Genomic DNA, 22,325 nt, shown 5'->3' with positions numbered 1-22,325 from the left:
CCAATGCCCCTTTGAATTCTTGGACTGTTTTTCTCTTCACCAACTTCTCCAGAAGGACATTCCAGGCATCCACTACTCTCTACATAAAGAGATATTTCCTGACGTTGGTTCTAAGTCACCCCCCCCCCCCCCCCCCCCGGAGTTTCATATTGTGACTCCTAGTTCTATTGTTTTCTTTCCAATGGAAAAGGTTCAAAGTTTGTACACCATTAATTAGGGATGTGCATTCGTTTGCGACGAAATAGGAAATAGAGACGATATTTCCTATTTCGTCGCATTTCGGAAGGGCGATGAAACGATAAGGAAACCCACGAAATTTCATGTGGTTTTCTTATCGTACTTCAGGAGGGGGGGAGAAGAAAGGGCACATTAAAAAAAACCAACAAAAAACCCCCCACCAAACTCTCCCAAACCCTTCAAATTTAATTCATTGCAACCCCCCACCCTCCCGACCCCCCAAAACGTACCGAAAGTCCCTGGTGGTCCAGCGGGGATCCCAGGAGCGATCTCCCGCTCTTGGGCCGTCAGCTGCCAGTAATCAAAATGGCGCTGATGACCCTTTGTCCTTATCGTGTGATGGAGCTATCGATGCCATTGGTCGGCCCCTGTCACACGGTAGGAGCAATGGTAGGAGCAATGGATGGCCCGCACCATAATTTAAGATGGCGCCGGCTGTCCAATGCTCCGACCTTGTGACAAAGGCTGGCCAATGGCACTGATAGCCCCTGTCACATGGTAAGGGCAAAGGGCCATCGGCGCCATTTTGATTACTGGCAGCCGACGGCCTGAGAGTGGGAGATCGCTCCCGGGACCCCCGCTGGACCACCAGAGACTTTCAGTAAGTCTTGGGTGGGGGGGGGGGGTGGTCGGGAGGGTGGAGGGTTGCAATTAAATTTGATGGGTTGGGGTGGGTTTGGGGTTTTTTTTTTTGTTTGTTTGTTTTTTACAACCCTCCATCTGCCCCCCTGGGTTTCGGGCTTTGTTTCGGGGGACAGATGAAATAAAATCGGCCCGAACAGCGGGAAAACGAAATTTCCTGCAGCGGGCCGATAACGAAGGCCGAACCCAAAGGTTCGGCCGAATCATCTCTACCATTAATACCTTTTAGGTATCTGAAAATCTGTATCCTATATCCCCTGCACTTCCTCTCTTCCAGGAAATACACATTCAGATCCTTCAGCCTGTCCTCATAAGTCTGCCAATACAGTCCCTACAGCATTTTTGTTGCTTCCATCCCGTCTCTATCCTTTTTGAGATGCGGGCTCCAGAACTGACCACAGTACTCCAAGTGAGGCCTCACCAAGGACCTGCACAAGGTCATTATCACCTCCTTTTTCTTACTGATTATTCCTCTCTCTATGCAGTCCAGCATTCTTCTCACTTTAGCTATTGCCTTGTCACATTGCTTCGCCATCTTCAGATTGCCAGCCACTATTACCCCAAGATCCTTTTCTTGGTCCATGCACATCAGTCTTTCACCCCGCTCCCCCTCCCCCATCACATACAGCTCTTTTGGAGTACCACACCCTGGATGCTTGACTCTGCACTTCCTGGCATTGAATCCCAGCTGCCAAATCTTCGACCACTCTTCAAGCTTTCTTAAATTACATTTCATTCTCTCTACTTCTTCAGACATGACCACTGTGTTGCAGATCTTAGTATCATCTGCAAATAGACAAACTTTACCTTCTATTCCTTCTACAATGTCGCTCACAAAGATATTGATCAGAACCAATCTCAACACCGATCCTTGTGGCACTCCACTTAACATGGTTCTCTCATCAGAGTAGGTTCCATTTACCATGATATGCTGACTCCTATCGGTCAACCAATTTATAATCCATGCCACCACCTTGGTGCTCACTCCCCAAGCTTCTCATTTTATTCACAGGCCTCCTATGAGGGATCATATCAAAAGCTTTGCTAAAATCCATGTAGGTTTTAGAATCCACATCTGAGACCTATTCCTCCCCTGACATTATTGGGAGCCCTTTCCCCCTTGCTCCCGTTCTTCCCCCCCTTTTTTCTGCCCCCCCCCCCCATGCCCCAGCCCTTCTCTCCCTTTTCCCCTTTGCAATGTACCCTATTGCAGATGTTTTTTATTTATTATAAATTTACTATAAATCTTTTATTATTATCAGTTTTATTATTAGTTATCTATAGACTACATATTATGTTGAAGTTGCACGTGGGTTGTATATAAATATAAATGTAATATACATTTGTATGTAAATATAATAATTTAAAAATAAATAAATAAATTTGCATATGTATTTGAGTTATTCATGTTACTTGTGTCTCAAATTTTCTAATTTTACAAATGTTTCATTGTATCGCTCCTTTGCGACGGTTCTGTTGTACTGTAAACCGGTATGATCTCTCTTCAGGAATGTCGGTATATAAGAATTTAAAATAAATAAATAAATAATAAATAGATCACAGAGCCCTCTTCCTCTATACAATGCTCTAATCACCCAATAAAAAAAAAATCAATCAGATTTGTCTGAAAGGACTTTTCCCTGGCCAATCCATGATGCCTCAGATGCAACAACCCATTGGATTGTAGATAGTTCAATATCCTTTGCTTCAGCAGAGTCTCCATTAATTTTCCCACCACCGAGGTGAGGTTAATCGGCCTGTAGTTTCCAGTCTCCTCTCTGCTACCACTCTTGTGAAGTAGGACCACCATCGCTCTTCTTCAATCCTGCAGCACCACTCCCATTTCCAGGGATCTATTGAACAGGTCCTTCAATGGATCCGCCAGGTCATCTCTGAGCTTCCTCATTTGTCTGGGATGTATCTCATCCGGCCCTATTGCCTTGTCCACTTTCAGTTTGCCTGGCTCTTCCCATACATTCTCTTCTGTAAATGGAGTTTCGTCTATCCTATCCCCATCTACAATCTTGTCAACCAGCATCGGTTCTTCTCCAGGGTCTTCTTTAGTGCAGTAAATAATGTTTCCTTTATGTGATGGTGATTTAACTGTATTGGGGAACAAGATATACCTTCTGTGATATATAACCTTTTCTTTCCCTTTCCATGAACAGGTAATACCTCTGAAAAGGCAATAGTCTTTGCCATGTGTCTAATCCTTTTCCCTAGACTTTGGAAATCTTTCTGTACTTAGTGGACACAGTTTCTAGTGAGGTCATTGGTCCCCAGATGGATAACATTAATATCAGAGTTCTTATTACCGTCGATAATTACATTGACCACCTGGTTCGCATTTCTATTAGCTGAGGATCCTGGAAAGCATTTATTTAACTGTTGTGATCCCATCAAACTGCGTTCCCAAATTGGTTCCTCTGATGATTGAATCTCCCAGCAGAAGCAGCTTTCTTTTATAACATTTTATCATGTTGAAGTATTTCTGGGTGCACTGGGTGACTACTTCCTTTTCAGACATCACCATATTCTGTCGTTGGGGTTTCTTTATTTTCCAATGCAGAAAATGCATTATGTAAGGGTAACAGTGGGAGAGAGTGGGTGTCTCTTCATCATAAACCTTATTCTGCCAGAGCCCACTGGAATCCAATTATTCCTGGGATTCTGAATCCTGGATGTCTGACTTCTCAGTGGGAGTGGGGGTGGTTATATAATATGCTTCAAAGTTAGGGAAACTGGGTGTCTCAGTCATAGGTCTTGTTCTACCAGAGTCTACCATTTATACCTGGGTTTCTGAATCCTCTGTGACAGTTGGGAGAGATATTCTGGATGCTGCAAGGAAAGGACATTTTGCTAATAGTGACTAATAAGCAAGCTAGGAGATTGAATAATATAGGACAGAAATACCAATTATCCTAAGTCCTTGAAAGAACTATTTAAGAAGGAAACACTCTAGAGATGGGAGGGAATAAACAGCACTACATGAACGCTTACCTTGTCTTTTAGGTTGGAATCAGCCTTTTCTTCTAACAAAACCTCCACAGTCTTAACATGCTTACCACGGACAGCCTCATGCAACAGAGAAAAGCCCTGAGACAGATACACAGACAGATTCCTTATCAGACTGAGAGAAGATCAGAGTGAAAGAAATAGATACACATCCTTACTACAAACTGTTTCATATAGATGGGCACCCCAAACCAACAAATGTTTTACAAAACAATGTGGATCATGGCCCCCTCCCGTAGACAGACCTGCGCTCTGCACTCACCTTATCGCTCTGCAGATCAATGCAGTCTGGCCTCCTCTGAAGCAGCTCTCGCAGGACCTGCTGACTGCCCCCAAATGCTGCAAAATGGAGTGGGGTCAAACCACTCTACAAAGGAAGCAAAGAACTTTAAGGGGGATTCAAAGCATACCCTTCACCCCACAAAATAAAAAGAAAAATCTTATGAAAGGATGGCGTGCACAGCAGACACTGCCTCCTTGTAGTTTCTGAAGCTCTGCATGCATTTATTTATTTTATTTCACAAAAATTTGTATTCTGCAGATCCATGCAAATCTCCTCTCTGCAGAGTATGATTAAAAAATGTAAAAAACTTAAAACTGACCAACAAGACAGCACAACAAAAATCCAACCAATTATAACAACTACAATCCAAGAGACTTTCAAAGAGATCTGGATAATTAGACAGCACAAAAAAAAAAAAAAAAAAAAAAAAAGAATTATTCTATATTATTCAGGAGGAAAGGACACTAATTCACACCTGATTTTAGAGCCATTAGATTTGTACATCTGGTCTTCCTGTAAATAATAAAAACAAGTTATAATACTAAATAGAGGTTTTTTTTGAGAGGGGACCTTCCTTGCCTGTGGTACCTTTATGACTTGTATCCCTATGACTAGAAAGAATACTCTGCCAACAATAAAATGTGTTAAAAAGAAAACCAAAAGTGGTTCAGTACAGCTGATACCTCTGAGGTTAACTAATGTTTTAAAATAAAGATCTTCAGGTCCTTTCTTCAGGTAATCTCTGCACGGATGTTTCCATAGTTACCCTGTACAATGCCATATAGGCTAATATGGCTGTATAAATACTCTAAAATCAATACAACCTCTTTAATTCAACCCAGGGTATAATCAAAGCATATCAGATCCATGAACTCTGGGATGGAAGGCCTGGCAGCATATTGCTGGTGCTCAGACTGAACAATATATTCCTAAGGGAAGAGATGTAAAGGAACACCGCCACAATGGTTATCTCTTAGTGACCGGGTAATCCGAGATAAAGTGATTTACCCACGATCAGAGTCGATGGCAGAGCTAAGAATAAGAACATGCCTATACTGGGTCAGAGCAAGGGTCTATCAAGCCCAGCATCCTGTTTCCAACAGTGGCCAATCCAGGCCATAACAACCTGGCAAGTACCCAAAAACTAAGTCTATTCCATGTTACCATTGCTAGTAATAGCAGTGGCTATTTTCTAAGTCAACAATTAATAGCAGGTAATGGACTTCTCCTCCAAGAACTTATCCAATCCTTTTTTAAACCCAGCTATGCTAACTGCACTGACCACATCCTCTGGCAACAAATTCCAGCCGGATTAGAACAGAAGCCCATGTAATAAGGTGCGCTCGGCAGAGTCCCATTTAACCTTATTGCCAATGCACCAAAGGGGTCTGTGCAGAAAAATGTGTACCCAGCAATGTGCGTCTGGTTGTCCATTTTATGAAAATTCCATGCTAACAATGGCATTAGCTATTAACCCCTCTCCACCCCCACCCCCCAATGCAGTGAAGTGCACTGGCTTACCTTGTGTTTTCATAGCACTCGACACTTAACTCCTAATGCAAGGTAGGGTAAAGTTTCTAGGGCTAATGTTAGTCTCCAAGTGGAAGCAGGAGTTCCGGTGCCAGGTATTTTATGTGCAGAACCACTAATATATAACCTCACTCCATATCAATTATATATCCTCTTTAGTCAGAAACGGAGTCTAAAACTCCTTTATTTTTCTACCATTTTTTTATTTTCTACCCTTTTTCACAAATTATACCGGTATGAAAATCAGAGCAGAAGCTGTTTTAATGAATGAAAAAAGCAAATAAAAAATGAGTAAGCCCAAAGTCATCGTGATGTCATGCGTAAGGCGTCCTTTAAACAAGATTATTCCCTCTACCTTCTTCAGCGCCATGTTCTGAAATTCAGAAGCAGTTGACATTAAGATACTGGTCTTAGCCAAAATAAATGCTGCACGGAGTGGTCATACAAACTATTAGGTTAGTGGTTTATAAATATTATTTATTGATACGATTAAGACATTATCTTTAGCAATTGTGAAACGTGTACATGTCGACATATGAAAAGAGATATTTCAATAAAAGAAGATTATTGCCAGGAAAAGATCGTTGAACTGAGATACCAGTTGGAAAATCTGCACTTCAAATACGAAAATCATGCAGTGTTAAGAACTTTGCCATTGAACACGGGTTCAAAATCCCTATAAGTTTCATTTTATCCCCACTAAGATTTATGCTTTGGGACTAAGTATCTCAACAATACAACATGACCTTTATTGGTTTGGAATTAAGTATCTTAATAGCAGTATTTGGACTCTGTTCTGTAAAAAATTGAATACAATAAGCATAATTTGTGAAAAAGATACAATTTTGTGAAAAATGGAAAATGAAAAAAATTGTCGAAAAATAAAGGAATTTTAGACCACATTGCCGACGAAAGAGGATATATAATTGATATGGAGTGAGGTAATATATTAGTGGTTCATTTGAATTGCCTCATGGGCCCCATTTTGTGTTTGGTTGTCCATTTTATGTGCAGAAAACATGCTTTGTGCAAAAAAGGTTTATTGAGTTTATTACTCGCCATCTCCACGTATAGATACAAGTTACAATAAAAACATACATAAAATGCACAACACCCTAGTGATTAAAATAACAAACATTAAGAAACTTGGGGGGGGGGGCGGTCCCAAGATGGCCACACATTAGGAGACGCGCTCCAACCCGCTCCTTATACCCTGGGTTTCTTCGGCGATTTCTAAAACAAACTTTACCTTTTCGATGGGAAAGAGGAAAAGAAGACCCAGAGTGTTCCCCGAGGCTTCTGAAGGAACTTCTCGAACGGGTCCGATGGACCAACATGTGGTACGGAGCCAAGAGCCTACAGTGAGCTCTGTGAATGCATCCTTGGGGGCCGCGCAGAGAGGTGTTCCCTTGCCGGTGACCCCTGATCTAGAATCATTATCATCTACGGAGCAGAGTCGGGTTCCTCCGCAACCTGCCCCCCCCTCCCCCGCCCCCCACGGGAAGTGCTGACGTACACAGCATTTTCCCCTTGCACCTTGGAGAAGGTGCACAGCCGGCAATGTCAGCATTGGCTGGAGACAGTTTGGAGGATTGAACAGTGGGAACTGGAAGTCGGCTGGGTAAGGAAGCAATACCTTTTAATGCTCCCCTAAATTCGGCAGCAGCAGGACTTTCTCCAACCATCACATCAGGGGTGCTGCCTGTTTCCTTGGTAAAACCAGCTATCACCCTAGACTTAATTTGGGAAGCAATAGCAACTTTGTCAAATCAAGTTGCACAGTCACTGTTGCAACATCGGGACTTTTCAAATTCCCTAACTATTGTGCAAACACAAATTGCAGGAATAAAAGTTCAAGTGGACTCCTTGGAAACTAAAAAATTACAAACCCAGAAATCAATGGTTATAATATCAAATGGTCATTTATATCTCCAGAAAAAAATGGAAAATTTAGAAAATGTTATAAGGCGTTGTAACCTCAGAATTTTTAAAAAATTTTCCAAGAAAGATTTACTACACCAATTGAAATGCTTCGCAGATACTTTATGGAAGTTTTGGCAGTCAAGGAAAATTTAATTCCACCTATATCTAAGGCATATTATATGCCTGGTGCCAAAGCTCAAAATGTGAATAATATTCCAACTGAAGTAGCTCCTGGGGACATAAACCATTTATCATCTTTCCTGGAAACTCCCATAGAAGAAATTATTTCCTCTTCTACTCTGATGGTTACATTTGCCTTGGATTCTGATCGAGACTTTGTCTTAAAAATGTTCTTTCGCAAAAGGGATGAAGTATTTTTGGGGTTTAAGATTTGCATGTTCCCTGATGTGTCCAAGTTAACTCAATCTAAGAGGAAACATTTCCTACTAATGCGTCCAGCTGTTGTGAATTTGGATGCATCTTTTTGGCTATACTTTCCGTGTAAATGCGTAGTTAAATACAGTGGGGTCAAATATGTTTTCTTTGACCCCCACACAGTTAAATAATTTCCTAAATGATAAACTGAAATAGATGCCTAACCTTTCCTCAAGCCCTCAGTGTACCGACTAAAATGAAATATTGGGCTCGATCTCCATAATGTATGGCTTTCTTTTTCTTATTTTATAAGTTTTTTCCTTCATAACTTCAAGGGTGCCTTCCCCCACATTGTGGTCTGACAGAGATGTATTTGAGACAATAATGTTTGTATAAGAGTATTTCTTCTGATTTATGTGTTCTCTATACTCTATTTCTTGTCAAGTTAAGATTAACTTGTTAATTTGATTTAAAAATCTGATAAAGATTAAACAAAAAACAAAAAACAAACATTAAAATAAACTGATTAATAAATACAGGGAATTACATGTTCACTGTCACTTGAAAATGGATTAACAGCATTAACCTTAATCTATGGAGTCAAAAGCTTCACAGAACAAATGCACCTTTAGCATCTTTTTAAACTGTGTTCTATCAGACAAAAGACGCAGTGGTTTTGAAACATAGAAACATAGAAATGACGGCAGAAGAAGACCAAACGGCCCATCCAGTCTGCCCAGCAAGCTTCACACATTTTTTCTCTCATACTTATCTGTTTCTTTTAGCTCTTGGTTCTATTTCCCTTCCTCCCCCACCATTAATGTAGAGAGCAGTGATGGAGCTGCATCCAAGTGAAATATCTAGCTTGATTAGTTAGGGGGTAGTAGGGGTAGTAACCGCCGCAATAAGCAAGCTACACCCATGCTTATTTGTTTTAACCCAGACTATGTTATACAGCCCTTATTGGTTGTTTTTCTTCTCCCCTGCCGTTGAAGCAGAGAGCTATGCTGGATATGCGTGAAGTATCAGTTTTTTCTTCTCCCCTGCCGTTGAAGCAGAGAGCTATGCTGGATATGCATCGAAAGTGAAGTATCAGGCACATTTGGTTTGGGGTAGTAACCGCCGTAACAAGCCAGCTACTCCCCGCTTTGTGAGTGTGAATCCTTTTTTCTTCTCCCCTACCGTTGAAGCTATGCTGGGTATGCGTGAAGTATCAGTTTTTCTTTTCCCCTGCCGTTGAAGCAGAGAGCTATGCTGGATATGCGTGAAGTATCAGTTTTTCTTCTCCCCTGCCGTTGGAGCAGAGAGCTATGCTGGATGTGCATCGAAAGTGAAGTATCAGGCACATTTGGTTTGGGGTAGTAACCGCCGTAACAAGCCAGCTACTCCCGGCTTTGTGAGTGCAAATCCTTTTTTCCACATTTCCTCTTGCTGTTGAAGCTTAGAGTGATGTTGGAGTCACAGTAACCATGTGTATGTTTATTGAATAAGGGTATTGTGTCCAGGCAGTAGCCATCATTCTGGCGAGTCACCCACTCTTCATTGGCGGCCTCTTGACTTTATGGATCCACAGTGTTTATCCCACGCCCCTTTGAAGTCCTTCACAGTTCTGGTCTTCACCACTTCCTCCGGAAGGGCAGGGGTCCCTCCTTCAGTCTTATAACTCAGAATTAACATAACATAAAAACAGGCGAAACAACTCCACAGGGTGGCAGGCAGTTTTCGGAAGGACTAACATCCTGCTACCCTCAGAGAACACCTGTTTAAAATAAGCATCTTTGCTTTCTCTGAAGACAAGTAGGATGGTAAGCCTCACACATGGGTGAATCCCTAGCTACAGGCTGTCCCCCAACATAAAAGGGGACCAACAGACACCCAAACTAGGTGCCAACAGGCACAACAATGCTGTTGTTGGTAACAAGAGGGGAACACAGCCTGAACCCAAACAATGGGCCTTAGGCAGGAAAGAGTTGGGTTCTACACCAAACAAGTTCCGAAGGTCAGATGGCCAAACCTATCATGTCGGCCATGCCTATCCAAGCAATAGTGAGATGTGGAGTTCTCATCACACAGTCATATTGCAGCTATGTAGATCTCCTCCATGGGAACTGCTCGCAAATGGGCCATAGACGCTGCCATGGCTCGAACAGAATGAGCCTTGACCCAAAATGCAGTCCCGCCTGGGCATAGCCAATTTGATAGCATCTATTTGGCAAAAGTAATGCACAACCTATTTCTATCAAAGGAAACAAAATATTAGGTGGACTGTCTAGGGGCTTCTGTCCACTCCAGACCGAAGGCTAAGGCTCTCTTGCAGTCCAAACTGTGCAGGGCTTGTACTACCTTGATGTGAATGGGGCCTGGGAAAGAATGTTGGCAGGAAGATGGACTTGTTAAGATGGAAGTCTGTCTTCACCTTAGGCAGGAACTTAGGGTGCGTACGCAAGACCACCCTATCATGAAAAAACAGCATAACATGGATAAATCGCTGATCCTGACTGCTGAAGTGACTGCCACCAAAAATATGACCTTCCACGTCAGGTACTTCAGATCACAGGAGTGCAGCGGCTCAAAAGGAGCTTTCAACAGCTGAACTACCACTACATTGAATTCCCAAGACAGTGGGAGGCCTTAGGGAAACTTCAACAGAAGTAGGCCCTGCACGAAGAGCTTTCCAGGCTATAGAGAATGCCCGATCATGTACCTCGACCAGGTGAGTGAGTTTAGGCAATGGAACTTCCACAAATTCTTTGTTGGCTGCTCTAACTGGTTTATATATTCTCAAAATAGAATTTAACCAAATTGGATTTCTCTCGTGAACCAATTTATTAATCAAAAGGAACAGTTTAAATTTCTCATGCCAATAAATGGGTAACCAATAGGGGTCAGCCGACATGGGAGTGATGTGATCACGAATTGTTCTTCCAGTCAGAAGCCATGTCTTTCTATATGTTCTATGATTTTGATGTTTAGAATACTTTCCACTATTTGTCCTGGCACTGAAGTCAGGCTAACCGGTCTGTAGTTTACCGGATCACCTCTGGAGCCCTTTTTAAATATGGAGGTTACATTAGCTATCCTCCAGTCTTCAGGTACAATGGATGATTTTAATGACAGATTACAAATTTTTACTAATAGGTCTGAAATTTCATTTTTTAGTTCCTTCAGAACTCTGGGGTGTATAGCATCTGGTCCAGGTGATTTACTACTCTTCAGTTTGTCAATCAGGTCTACCACATCTTCTAGGTTCACCGTGATTTGGTTCAGTCCATCTGAATCATCACCCATGAAAACCTTCTCCAGTACAGGTACCTCCCCAACATCCTATTCAGTAAACACCGAAGAAAAGAAATCATTTAATCTTTCCGCGATGGCCTTATCTTCTCTAAGTGCCCCTTTAACTGAACTGCTATAGAAACTGAGAAATACTGAAGAGCAGAGCTTCCTGCAGGGGTATATGTACTAGGGCTTGAAATCTGACTCAGTCTCCAACTGCTATCAGGAGCACACTATACTCATTGGTCCTGAGTCCATCTGCTACACGCTAGGAAAAGCAATTTTCTCCCCAGCCTGCTTCTTCCCTGTCTTCCTAGCCTTAAAGGCCTTATTAAGAAGCAAAATAAATTCTGATGAAAAGGAAGAGGCAGAAGAGGTGTCTGAAGCCCTCTCGGGGCTATCCTCCGTCGCCGGAGAGGCTGGACTGGCCGGTTTGCACCCCCCCCCCCGGGGCCCTTTGTTGAGGGAAGGTGGTAAAATCCCTTCCCCCACTGCGGCCCGCGTGGCCGCCCGAAAAGAACCCAAAATGGCTTCCGTTCCCGCGCTCAGCGGGAACAGATCAGCTGAAGAGGTTTGCGGCGCAGCCACCTCCCTAGGAGCCATGCGCGCACTAAGCCGACCATCCCGGAGCAAAACAGAGGGTCCCTCCCCATGCGGGGAGCAAAGCGAGCACAGGCAGTCCCGAGATAGGTGCGCGTGCGCCGAGCCGCACACACTGCATGCCAAGTTCTGGGGCATCGTAAGAAAGAACCAGAAAGAAAAAATCAAAAAGACGCAGCGAACAAAAACCGGTGGCGATGCGATCGGGCCCAGTAGTGAGGGAAAGGAGAGTCGGCGTGCAGAAACTAATTTTTTTTTTTTTTTTTTAAAGGAAACCTGCTGGGGTGACTGAGCCAGGTTCCCAGGTATCACCCCAGATCTGCTGACACTTGGTAATAGGGCCCTTGACCCCTACCAGAAGCTGCCTCCAACACGGGGGGGGGGGGGGGGCGTCCCCTCAGGACCGCACAACCCCCTGGGAGGCTGACGAAATCTTCACAGGTCTTTTTCTTTTTCTTTCCTATCACCTAAACATAATTTAAACAAACAACAACCTCTAACTTTTGGTCTGACACTTTGCTCTTTATTTTTTTTTTTTTGCACACTAGGTAATCAGAACAGACTGTTAGGTTTTGCACCTCCACCATCTGCTGCAGACAGAAAAATACGGACGGACTGTAGGTGACAACTTAGGATAAAGGGCAGAGTTTGTTTGTTTAAAACTTCTCTGTCTCCATCTGCTGGAAGGAGGCAAAACCCAGGAGTCTGGACTGATCCAGGTACGTACAGGGAATGGATTATTCTATCAAAATGTCAAATCAGCAGATTTCTCATGGTGTCAGTGCTATAGAATAGTCAGGGCTTATCAGCATAAAAATGAGTGGATTTTGCAGATTGTTCAGGGTTGGAATTTGTATTTATTTTGTTCTAGCAGTTTCTTCCTACTCCTCTGAGCTTCCAACTCAATCAGAACCATCCTCCATTGCACTATAGTACCAGGACCCTTCATTTTGCAACTTCCTGGGCTCTTCCCCACAGCCATCCAAGCCCAGCCACTACAGTGGCAGTCCTTGGTTATGGGTCACTGTTCGTTCTGAAACCCAGTACATGCTGAGCCTGCTGCTGTTATATGATGGCTGGGACTCCCATCCCCAAGGGCAATGGACACTGCCTCCAAGCTATCTCTAGTTCCAGGCAGTCCAAGGAGCAGAATCCGAGATTGGGGAACCCAGGTCTTCTACCTGGCAGCAGACAGCACAGCAACTAAGCCAGCAGGCTGGCTCCAGGCTTGGAAATCTTTAAGCTCCAGATGGAAAAAGCAAAGAAGGTATTTTTGGGGCAACTGGTGGCACATGATTACCTTATTCTTGCTAATGATGTTTGCTTCATTTGTCAGCAGTAACCGCACCATGTCCAACTTCCCAGCATGTGCTGCATAATGAAGGGCTGTGTTGCCATACTAGAATATAAAAATAAAATGTCATGTATATCTCTCTCTTCTTTTCATAAAGCGGATCTGCAGAGAGAGGGCTTCTGCATTCCCTAGTATGAATTTATCAAAATTGGCCCTCAGCTGTAAGCAATATCAACCCATCCTTCACCCAACCATAACCAGTGCTCTCTCATCCCCCTCCCTCCCCCCCCAAGCCATGCCCTGTGCCAGCCAGTTTTGGGTGAGCCAACCTTCTTGCCATAATACGGCCCTATTCTAGCCAGATTTACAGACAAAACTCAGTCCTACACCATCCAAAACTCATCCACCCAAACTTTATTTTATTTATAAACATTTGATATTCTGCCTTTTTTCAAAGCACGGAGGAGTAGTCTAGTGGTTAGAGCAGTGGGCCTACTAGCCAGAGAAACCAGAATTAAAATCTTGCTGCCACTCTTTGTGACCTTTGGCAAGTTACTTCATTCTTTATTGCCTCAGATACAAAATTAGATTGTAAGCCCTCTGGGGACAGGGAAATACCTGCAGTACCTGAACATAATCAGTTTTAAAGTGCCTGAAAAGCAGAATAAAAATAAATAAAATAAATAATAAATAAAGCAGACTATGGTTAAATTGAAATCAAAACTTACAGGTCCATTACAGTATAACAATAGTAGCAAGTCAAAGGAAAATTGGTTCTTACCTGCTAATTTTCGTTCCTGTAGTACCAAGGATCAGCCCAGACTGCTGTGTTATGCTTCTCTTCCAGCAGATGGAGACAGAGAAAAACTCGAAGGGCACCCCTGTATGTAGGATGAGCCTCCTGCAGCCCCTTCAGTACAGACAGTATCAAAGCAGAATTAACGTGGAAACAGGAATCCAAAGTTTAAATGGTCAAACTAAAATTATGAGACTCAACTTTGTACAAAATAAGCGCATTTGTGAAATCTTCATCCTGCTATATAGTATGACAGAAAAAAAAAATCAACGAACTCTCGAGTGGAATCAAAAAATCAGGCGGGCGTCTGGGCTGATCCATGGTACTACAGGAACGAAAATTAGTAGGTAGTAGGTAAGAACCAATTTTCCTTTCCCTGTACATACCTGGATCAGCCCAGACTGCTAGGATGTACTCAAGCTGCCTTACATGGGGTGGGACCTAGAAAGCCCCGCTCGAAGCACACCGCTGCCAAAACTCTGAGTCGGGAGCCTAAACATCTAAACGGTAATGCCGAGCAAAGGTATGCAAAGATTTCTAGGTCACCGCCCTACAGATCTCTTGAAGGGAAATCAACTGACTTTCTGCCCAAGACGCTGCCTGTGAAAGGAGTGAATGAGCCTTAAGACCCTCTGGAACTGCTCGCCCGTGACATATATATGCAGAAGCAATAGCATCCTTTAATCATCAGGCAACAGTAGCCTTGGAAGCTTTATGCCCTTTCCTGGAACCACTCAACAAGACAAAAAGGTGATCCAACAGGCGAAAATCATTAGTGACCTCCAAGTAATGCATCAGCGCCCGCTTGACATCCAAACGCTTCAATTCACGAGCATGTGGATAATTCTGATCCAAATACGGGAACACAGGCAACTCAACCGACTGGGTCATGTGAAAAGCTGATAGAACCGTGCCTAAGGTTGTAAGAGAAACGCCACAATCGGAAAACCTAAGAAAAGCTAGACAAGCTAGAGCCTGAATTTCTGAAACCCTCCGAGCTGAGCAAATAGCCACCAAAAACACTGTTTCGAGCTTAAATTCAAACTCCAGGATGGACAAACCGCTCGACGTGGTGGATTCAAAAGCTTAGCACCTCAATGGAAATGAACCATGTCTGGATGAGCCGCTATGGACGCACCGTCCACCTTCCCACGTAAACAGCTTAACGCCGCCACTTGAACCTGTAGAGAACTGAAATCTAGCCCCTTCGCCAAACCCTCTTGCAAGAAGGCTAGAATGTGGACTATCAAGGCCTGCCTAGGGGAAACATTCGACCTGCTACACCAAGAGTCAAAAACCTTCCAGACTCGGACATAAGTAAGAGGTGGAAGTTTTGCGAGCCCACAAAAGAGTGGAAATTACCGAATCCGGATACCCCTTCCTTCTCAACTGCCGCCTCTCATAAGGCAAGCCGCTAGACAAAAGCGATCCACCTAGTCGAAAAATACTGGACCCTGCTGCAGGAGATTCGGAAGACGACCGAGACGGAGTGGACCGTCCACTGCAAGGTTGAGGAGATCTGTGAACCACAGCCTCCATGGCCATTCCGGAGCCACCAGCACCACTTCTCCCGGATGGGTTTCTAGCTTTCTCTAGACCTTGCCTACCAGAGGCCAAGGAGGGAATGCATACAGCAGAATGTCACAAGGCCATGGGAGGACAAGAGCGTCCACCCCTTCCAGTCCGTGCTCTCTTCTGCGACTGAAGGAGCGCAGCACCTTGGCATTCCCCCGAGTCGCCAGCAGGTCCAAACGGGGAATCCCCCACTGATGAGATATCAACGCGAATGTCTTGTCGGACAGCTTCCATTCTCCGGGATCCAATCTCTGACGGTTCAGAAAATCCACCTGTTCATGGTCTACTCTGGCAATGGGCGAAGCCGCTATCCTGAGCAGATGAATTTCTGTCCAGGTCATGAGCTCGGCCGCCTCCGCTGCTATGGGACAACTCTTTGTGCCTCCCTGCCGGTTGATGTATGCTACTGTTGTTGCGTTGTCGGAGACCACTCTCAGCGATCGACGATGAACCAGAGGCAAGAACTGCTATAAGACCAACCATATCGCCCTGGTTTCAAGACGATTGATGGACCATTGCGCTTCCTGCTGCATCCATTGGCCTTGCGCTGCTTGAGACTGGCAAACTGCCCCCCAGCTGGAAAGACTGGTATCAGTCATCACAACAGTCCATTGGGGGACCTCCAGATCCACCCCCCTGGACAAGTGTTTGGGGCTCAGCCACCATGCTAGGTTGGACATGGCCGGTTCTTGGAGGGGTAAGGGCACTTGAAAAGCCTCCGACCTGGGGTCCCAATGTGAGAGCAAAACCCTTTGCAATGGCCTGATATGAGCGAAAGCCCACGGGACCAATTCTAGAGTAGACACAATAGAACCAAGAACGTGCAAGTAGTCCCACGCCCTGGGAACTGGCAGGGACAAGAGACGCCGAACTTGCGACATGAGTTTGTCTATCTGTCCCTGCATTAGGAAGACCTTCCCAATCCGAGTATCGAATCTCGCCCCAAAAAAATCCAGGACTTGGGCAGGGGACGACTGTCTCTTGTCAGCCGGCTGTGGGGGGTCCGGGGGGGGGGGGGTGGCCAAAGGCCCGGCACCACCCTGACCGAGCCCTGCACATCTGGAACGGGAGGGGGCTGCGGAGCAGGCACCCGAGGGATCTTGGCTGGGGAGGGACCTGGCGAAGGGTCATCCTGTTCCTGCAAACTAGTTCAGTGTGCTGCGGCAGTCAAAAAAGCAAACAGAATGTTGGGAATTATTAGAAAAGGAATGATGAATAAAACGGAAAATGTCATAATGCCTCTGTATCGCTCCATGGTGAGACCGCACCTTGAATACCGTGTACAATTCTGGTCGCCGCATCTCAAAAAAGATATAATTGCAATGGAGAAGGTACAGAGAAGGGCTACCAAAATGATAAGGGGAATGGAACAACTCCCCTATGAGGAAAGACTAAAGAGGTTAGGACTTTTCAGCTTGGAGAAGAGACGACTGAGGGGGGATATGATAGAGGTGTTTAAAATCATGAGAGGTCTAGAACGGGTAGATGTGAATCGGTTATTTACTCTTTCGGATAGTAGAAAGACTAGGGGACACTCCATGAAGTTAGCATGGGGCACATTTAAAACTAATCGGAGAAAGTTCTTTTTTACTCAACGCACAATTAAACTCTGGAATTTGTTGCCAGAGAATGTGGTTCATGCAGTTAGTATAGCTGTGTTTAAAAAAGGATTGGATAAGTTCTTGGAGGAGAAGTCCATTACCTGCTATTAAGTTCACTTAGAGAATAGCCACTGCCATTAGCAATGGTTACATGGAATAGACTTAGTTTTTGGGTACTTGCCAGGTTCTTATGACCTGGATTGGCCACTGTTGGAAACAGGATGCTGGGCTTGATGGACCCTTGGTCTGACCCAGTATGGCATTTTCTTATGTTCTTATATATGATTTGTGCATTAACAGCACAAATTCTGTGGAAAATCAAGGTCTGGATTTCCCAGGCACGGAGGGGGGAGGGGGAGAGGGAGAAGGATCAAAATCCCCCTCCAGGGCTCTAACTGGGCTTAAATCCAGCAGTGAAACAGTTAAATCTGGCTCTCCTGAGTCCTGCAGACCGGAGTCTGAAGAAAAACCCGTCCCCAAAATGTTCGCCGTTCCCACGGTTTTCTGACAAGAGGACGGCCTAGTCACTCGTTTTGGGGGACGAGCCCAGGCCGTCGATTTTGTTGCAGCCGTGGAGGGGCCCTTCCCTCCGGGCAAACAGAGAAAGCAGAGCCTGTCGTGGGAGAGCCAAATCGCAGGCTCCCCGCAGGCTAGACAGCCTCTGGATCCCGGCATGAAGGCAGGTTTGAAAAGCGACGGAGGGAGTATCAGCTGAGCTGTGCTGCCCCAGCAGCAGAGGCAGAACAAACCCTGCTGTGCTGCTATCCGTGCACAAAAGGTGCTGAATTTGCTTGTCTCTTGCCTTTTTTTTTTTTTGAAAACTTAAATGAAGGCAGGGGAATTGAGCTTCCCTGTTAAATCCTGTAAGGCAGCACCATGCAAGGAGGGGGAGTAACTGGACCACTAGTATCGCCTCAGCAGACAAGCTGGTCACTGGGAAAAGGGGTCCTAGGCTGTATAACAAGGAGCAAAACCCCCCTAGGATCCCCTAAAAGCAGAGAGACAGAGCTGTCTCCGAAAGCAGGAGTTTTGAATCTTTTACTTTTTTTTTTTTTGTAATACTTGCTTGATCTGTTAGACAACAACACAGGAGAAGGAACAATCTCACAGGTAGAAAGAAATTGAGAAAAGGAAGGGAGCCGCAGATTCAGCTGCCTGCACCTGCTGGAGACAGACAAATACTGAAGGGATGCAGGGCAGGCTTTGTCCTGACATAGGATACCCTTTCAATTTTTGTCTGTCCCCATCTGCTGGACAGGAGGTTCAACACACGGTCTGGACTGATCCGGGTACGTACAGGGAATGCATGAAACAGCATTTGCCATGAGCAGAACACCATTGCAGAGATTTTTAGGTTAAGAAGAGTAATTATTTTTATGATCCATGTGATGTGTTGATTTTATAAATGTGGTTGTATTTTGTATTGTGTTTATATAACTTTTTTGTTCCTTGCTTTGATGGTTGCTCCGTAAGGTGAGTAATCAAGTTTAGATAAATATAATGCGACAGTCAGAGAACAGATAGGGCACATGGCATATGATGGTGTGAGAGGGAGAAAATCCTCACCTGGTCTTGGGAATTCACATCTGTTCCTTGCTGAATAAAGGAACACACACGATCTACATGGCCAGTCTTCACAGCCTGCATGAAATCCATTTCTGATTTTGTGGTTCTTGGAAGAATAAGAATCAGGACAACTGAGAACCTGCAGCACATCAGAGCACACTAGCAGCATGAGAGAAAAAAGTGAGAGGTCACAAGGTGTGAAGGAAATTGTGCAATGATTGTACAAGAAGGAAACATTAGCTTTCCTTTGAGCTGATTGTGCAAAACAAAGACCGTAAACTTCCTGTGTGCTGACTATCTGCCTTTGAGACAGACAGTACCTTCCCTGAGCTTTGCCTGCAGATTAGACAGGAAAATTGGTTCTTACCTGCTAAATTTTCGCTCCTGTAATACTATGCATCAGTCCAGACTCCTGGGTTTTGCCGCCCCTCCAGCAGATGGAGACAGAGAAGTTTTAACGGACTCCGTCTTATACCCCTGAGGTGCCACCTAGAGTCTGTCAGTATTACACTGTACCTAAGCAGAATGAGAATAAAACCATAACTTTCATATAATCAACCTCCCCCCAAAGAGCAGAGGGAAAGAAAAACATAACACTGAATAACCCAAATCATGCCCAATAATTCTTACCCTGAAAAAGGGGGGGGCATTAGATAACATGCAGAAAAGGTTGCTAACTACCGGCTGAGTGGACTCTCCATATATCCCATGGGCGGGACTCTGGACTGATCCATGGTACTACAGGAATGAAAATTAGCAGGTAAGAACCAATTTTCCTTTCCCTGTACGTACCCAGATCAGTCCAGACTCCTAGGATATACCAAAGCTTCCCCAACCAGAGTGGGACTGAGAGAGTCCTGCTCAGAGAACAGTAGCTCTGAAGGAACCGGGCTCCAGAGCCCGGACATCAAGCCGATAATGCCTCACAAAAGTATGAGTAGACTTCCAGGTAGCCGCCCTACAAATCTCTTGTGGCGCCACCTGCTGGCATTCCGCCCACGAGGTCGAGTGCGATCAAGTAGAATGAGCTTTGAAACCAACCGGAATTGAATGGCCCTGCACAAGGTATGCTGAAACAATAGCCTCTTTTAACCAATGGGCGATAGTGGCCTTTGAAGCTTCATGACCCCTCCTGGGTCCAACTCCATAGGATGAACAGATGGTCCAAGAGACTCAAACTGTTCGTAACCTCCAGGTAAAGCAACAATATCCTCTTTACGTCTAACTTCCGTAAATCTCTGGCCTCTGGCATAGAAGAATCCAGGTCCGCAAAGGAAGAAAGCTCCACCGACTGATTCAGATGAAAAGAAGAGACCACTTTCGGGAGAAAAGAGGGAACGATCCTGAAGGAAACTCCTGAGTCAGAAATTCGTAAGAAAGGCTCCCTGCAAGATAAGGCCTGAATCTCTGAAATACGCCTAGATGAAATAGCTACCAAAAATACGACCTTCAACGTCAGGTCCTTCAGAGTCGCCCATTTCAATGGATCAAAGGGAGCATCACAGAGAGCACGGAGAACCAAATTCAGCTTCCACGAAGGACAGGGGTTCCGGATTGGGGGGGCACAAATGTTTAACCCCTCTCAGAAACTGAGCCACGTCCAGATGAGAGGCTAGTGCAACCCCCTGTACCTTACCCCGAAAACAGCCAAGCACCACCACCTGGACCCTTAAGGAATTAAATGCCAACCCCCTTGGACAATCCCACCTTTAAGAACTCCAGAACATTCAGAACTGAAGCCCTGGATGGTTGTATGTCATGGTGCAGGCACCAGGATTCAAACACTCCCCAAACTCGAACATACACTCTGGAGGTAGAAGTCTTACGGGAATGCAAAAGCGTGGAAATAACCGCATGCAAGTAACCTTTATTCCGCAACCTCTGCCTTTCAAAAGCCATGCCGCTAGACAGAAGCGAGCTACCTCTCCGAAACAAACGGGACCTTGATGCAGGAGATGCAGAGGCAGTCGAAACCTCAGCAGCCCGTCGACCGCGAGATTCAGGAGATCTGCAAACCATGGTTGCCGCAGCCACGAGAATCACCTTGCCCGGATGAACTTCTATTCAGCGCAATACCTTGCCTACCAACGACCACGGCGGAAACACATACAACAGGACGTCCCTTGGCCAGAGAAAGACCAGAGTATCCACTCCCTCTGCTCCTGGTTCCCGTCTCAGACTGAAGAAGCAAGGAGCCTTGGCATTTCGATATGTTGACATGAGGTCCATGGACGGTAAGGTCCAACGCTTGAACAGAAGATGAAAGGTTTCATTGGAGAGTTCCCACTCCCCCTGAATCCAACTGGTGATGGCTGAGGAAATCGGCTTGCATTTTGTCCACCCCGGCGATGTGGGAGGCCGCAATCTTGTAGAGGTGTTGCTCCGCCCAGGTGTTCAACAGCTGAGCTTCCGCTGCCACTGGGCAGCTCCTGGTTCCTCCCTGACAATTGATGTAAGCCACCGCCATTGCATTGTCGGACAGTATCCTCACCGACCAACCCTCTACTAAAGGCAGGAGGGCCTGTAGCACCCTGGTCTCCAACTGATTGATCGACCAGGAGGATTCCATCTGTGTCCATTGATCCTGTACTGCCGATTCCAAGCACACTGCTCCCCATCTGGAGAGGCTGGCACTGGTAGTCACCACCATCCAGGAGGGAATCTCCAAATCCACCCCCTGACGCAGGTTGTCTGGACAAAGCCACCAGAGAAGACTGAAGCATGCCGAGTCCGTCAGGGGCAAGCAAAGCTGAAACTGCTGGGAAAGTGGATTCCAGCGGGAGAGCAATGCTGACTGAAGAGGACGCATATGTGCAAACGCCCATGGCACCAGTTCGAGTGTGAAAGCCATCGACCCCAGAACCTGTAAATAATCCCAGGCCCTGGGCCGAGGCATGGACCTGAAGGACTCCACCTGAGTGAGAAGCTTGGATAGTCTCTCTACGGTAAGAAAAACCTTTCCCAAGATTGTGTCGAACCAGGCATCCGGAAACTCCAAGGACTGGGAGGGAACCAGATGACTCTTGTCGGGATTGACCACCCAACCTAACTAGGTCAACCTCTGCAGCACCCTCTGGATTGCCGCCCTGCAAAGACCTTCCGACTTCGCTCGAATCAGCCAATTGTCCAGGTAGGATGTACCGGTATGCCCTCCTATCGCAGGGCCACTGCCACCACAACCATCACCTTGGTGAATACTCTGGGTGCCATCACCAGACCGAATGATAGGGCACAAAACTGAAAATGTTGCCCGAGAATCGCAAACCATAGATATTTCTAATGAGCCGGACGGATGGGTATGTGCAAATAAGCTTCCGTCAGGTCCAGCGACACCAGAAATTCTCCTTTGTGTACTGATGCTATCACTGAACGCAGAGTTTGCATCTGAAAATGAGGCACCTTTAGCATCTGATTGACCCTTTTCAAGTCAAGGATGGGGTGAAAAGTGCCCTCCTTTTTCAGCACTATGAAATAAATGGAGTAACGCCCTCACCTGAGTTCTCCTGTGGGAACCGGAACGATGGCGCCCAGAGCTTGTAAACACTGCAGGGTCTCTTGCATGCCCGCTGCTTTTGACGGTAAGAGCACGGAGAAACCATGTAGCGTTCGTGG

At 45.3% G+C, this 22,325-nt stretch overlaps 1 protein-coding gene across 1 annotated transcript in view; it reads right to left on the bottom strand.

The window, feature by feature from the left end:
- The window catches only part of LOC115099055 (ankyrin-3-like), a 36,345-nt gene that overhangs the window by 10,196 nt on the left and 3,824 nt on the right, over positions 1-22,325 (bottom strand). The window contains exons 2-5 of the mRNA XM_029616332.1: positions 18,714-18,819; positions 13,182-13,280; positions 4,157-4,261; positions 3,880-3,975 (exon numbers count right to left, since the gene is read on the bottom strand). Coding sequence (XP_029472192.1) covers positions 3,880-3,975; positions 4,157-4,261; positions 13,182-13,280; positions 18,714-18,819 — 406 coding nt within the window. The remainder of the gene's footprint in view (positions 1-3,879; positions 3,976-4,156; positions 4,262-13,181; positions 13,281-18,713; positions 18,820-22,325) is intronic.

The sequence above is a fragment of the Rhinatrema bivittatum genome, chromosome 9 (genome assembly GCF_901001135.1).
Source record: "Rhinatrema bivittatum chromosome 9, aRhiBiv1.1, whole genome shotgun sequence".
Lineage (NCBI taxonomy): Eukaryota > Metazoa > Chordata > Amphibia > Gymnophiona > Rhinatrematidae > Rhinatrema > Rhinatrema bivittatum.
This window is presented reverse-complemented; position numbering and strand designations above follow the sequence as displayed.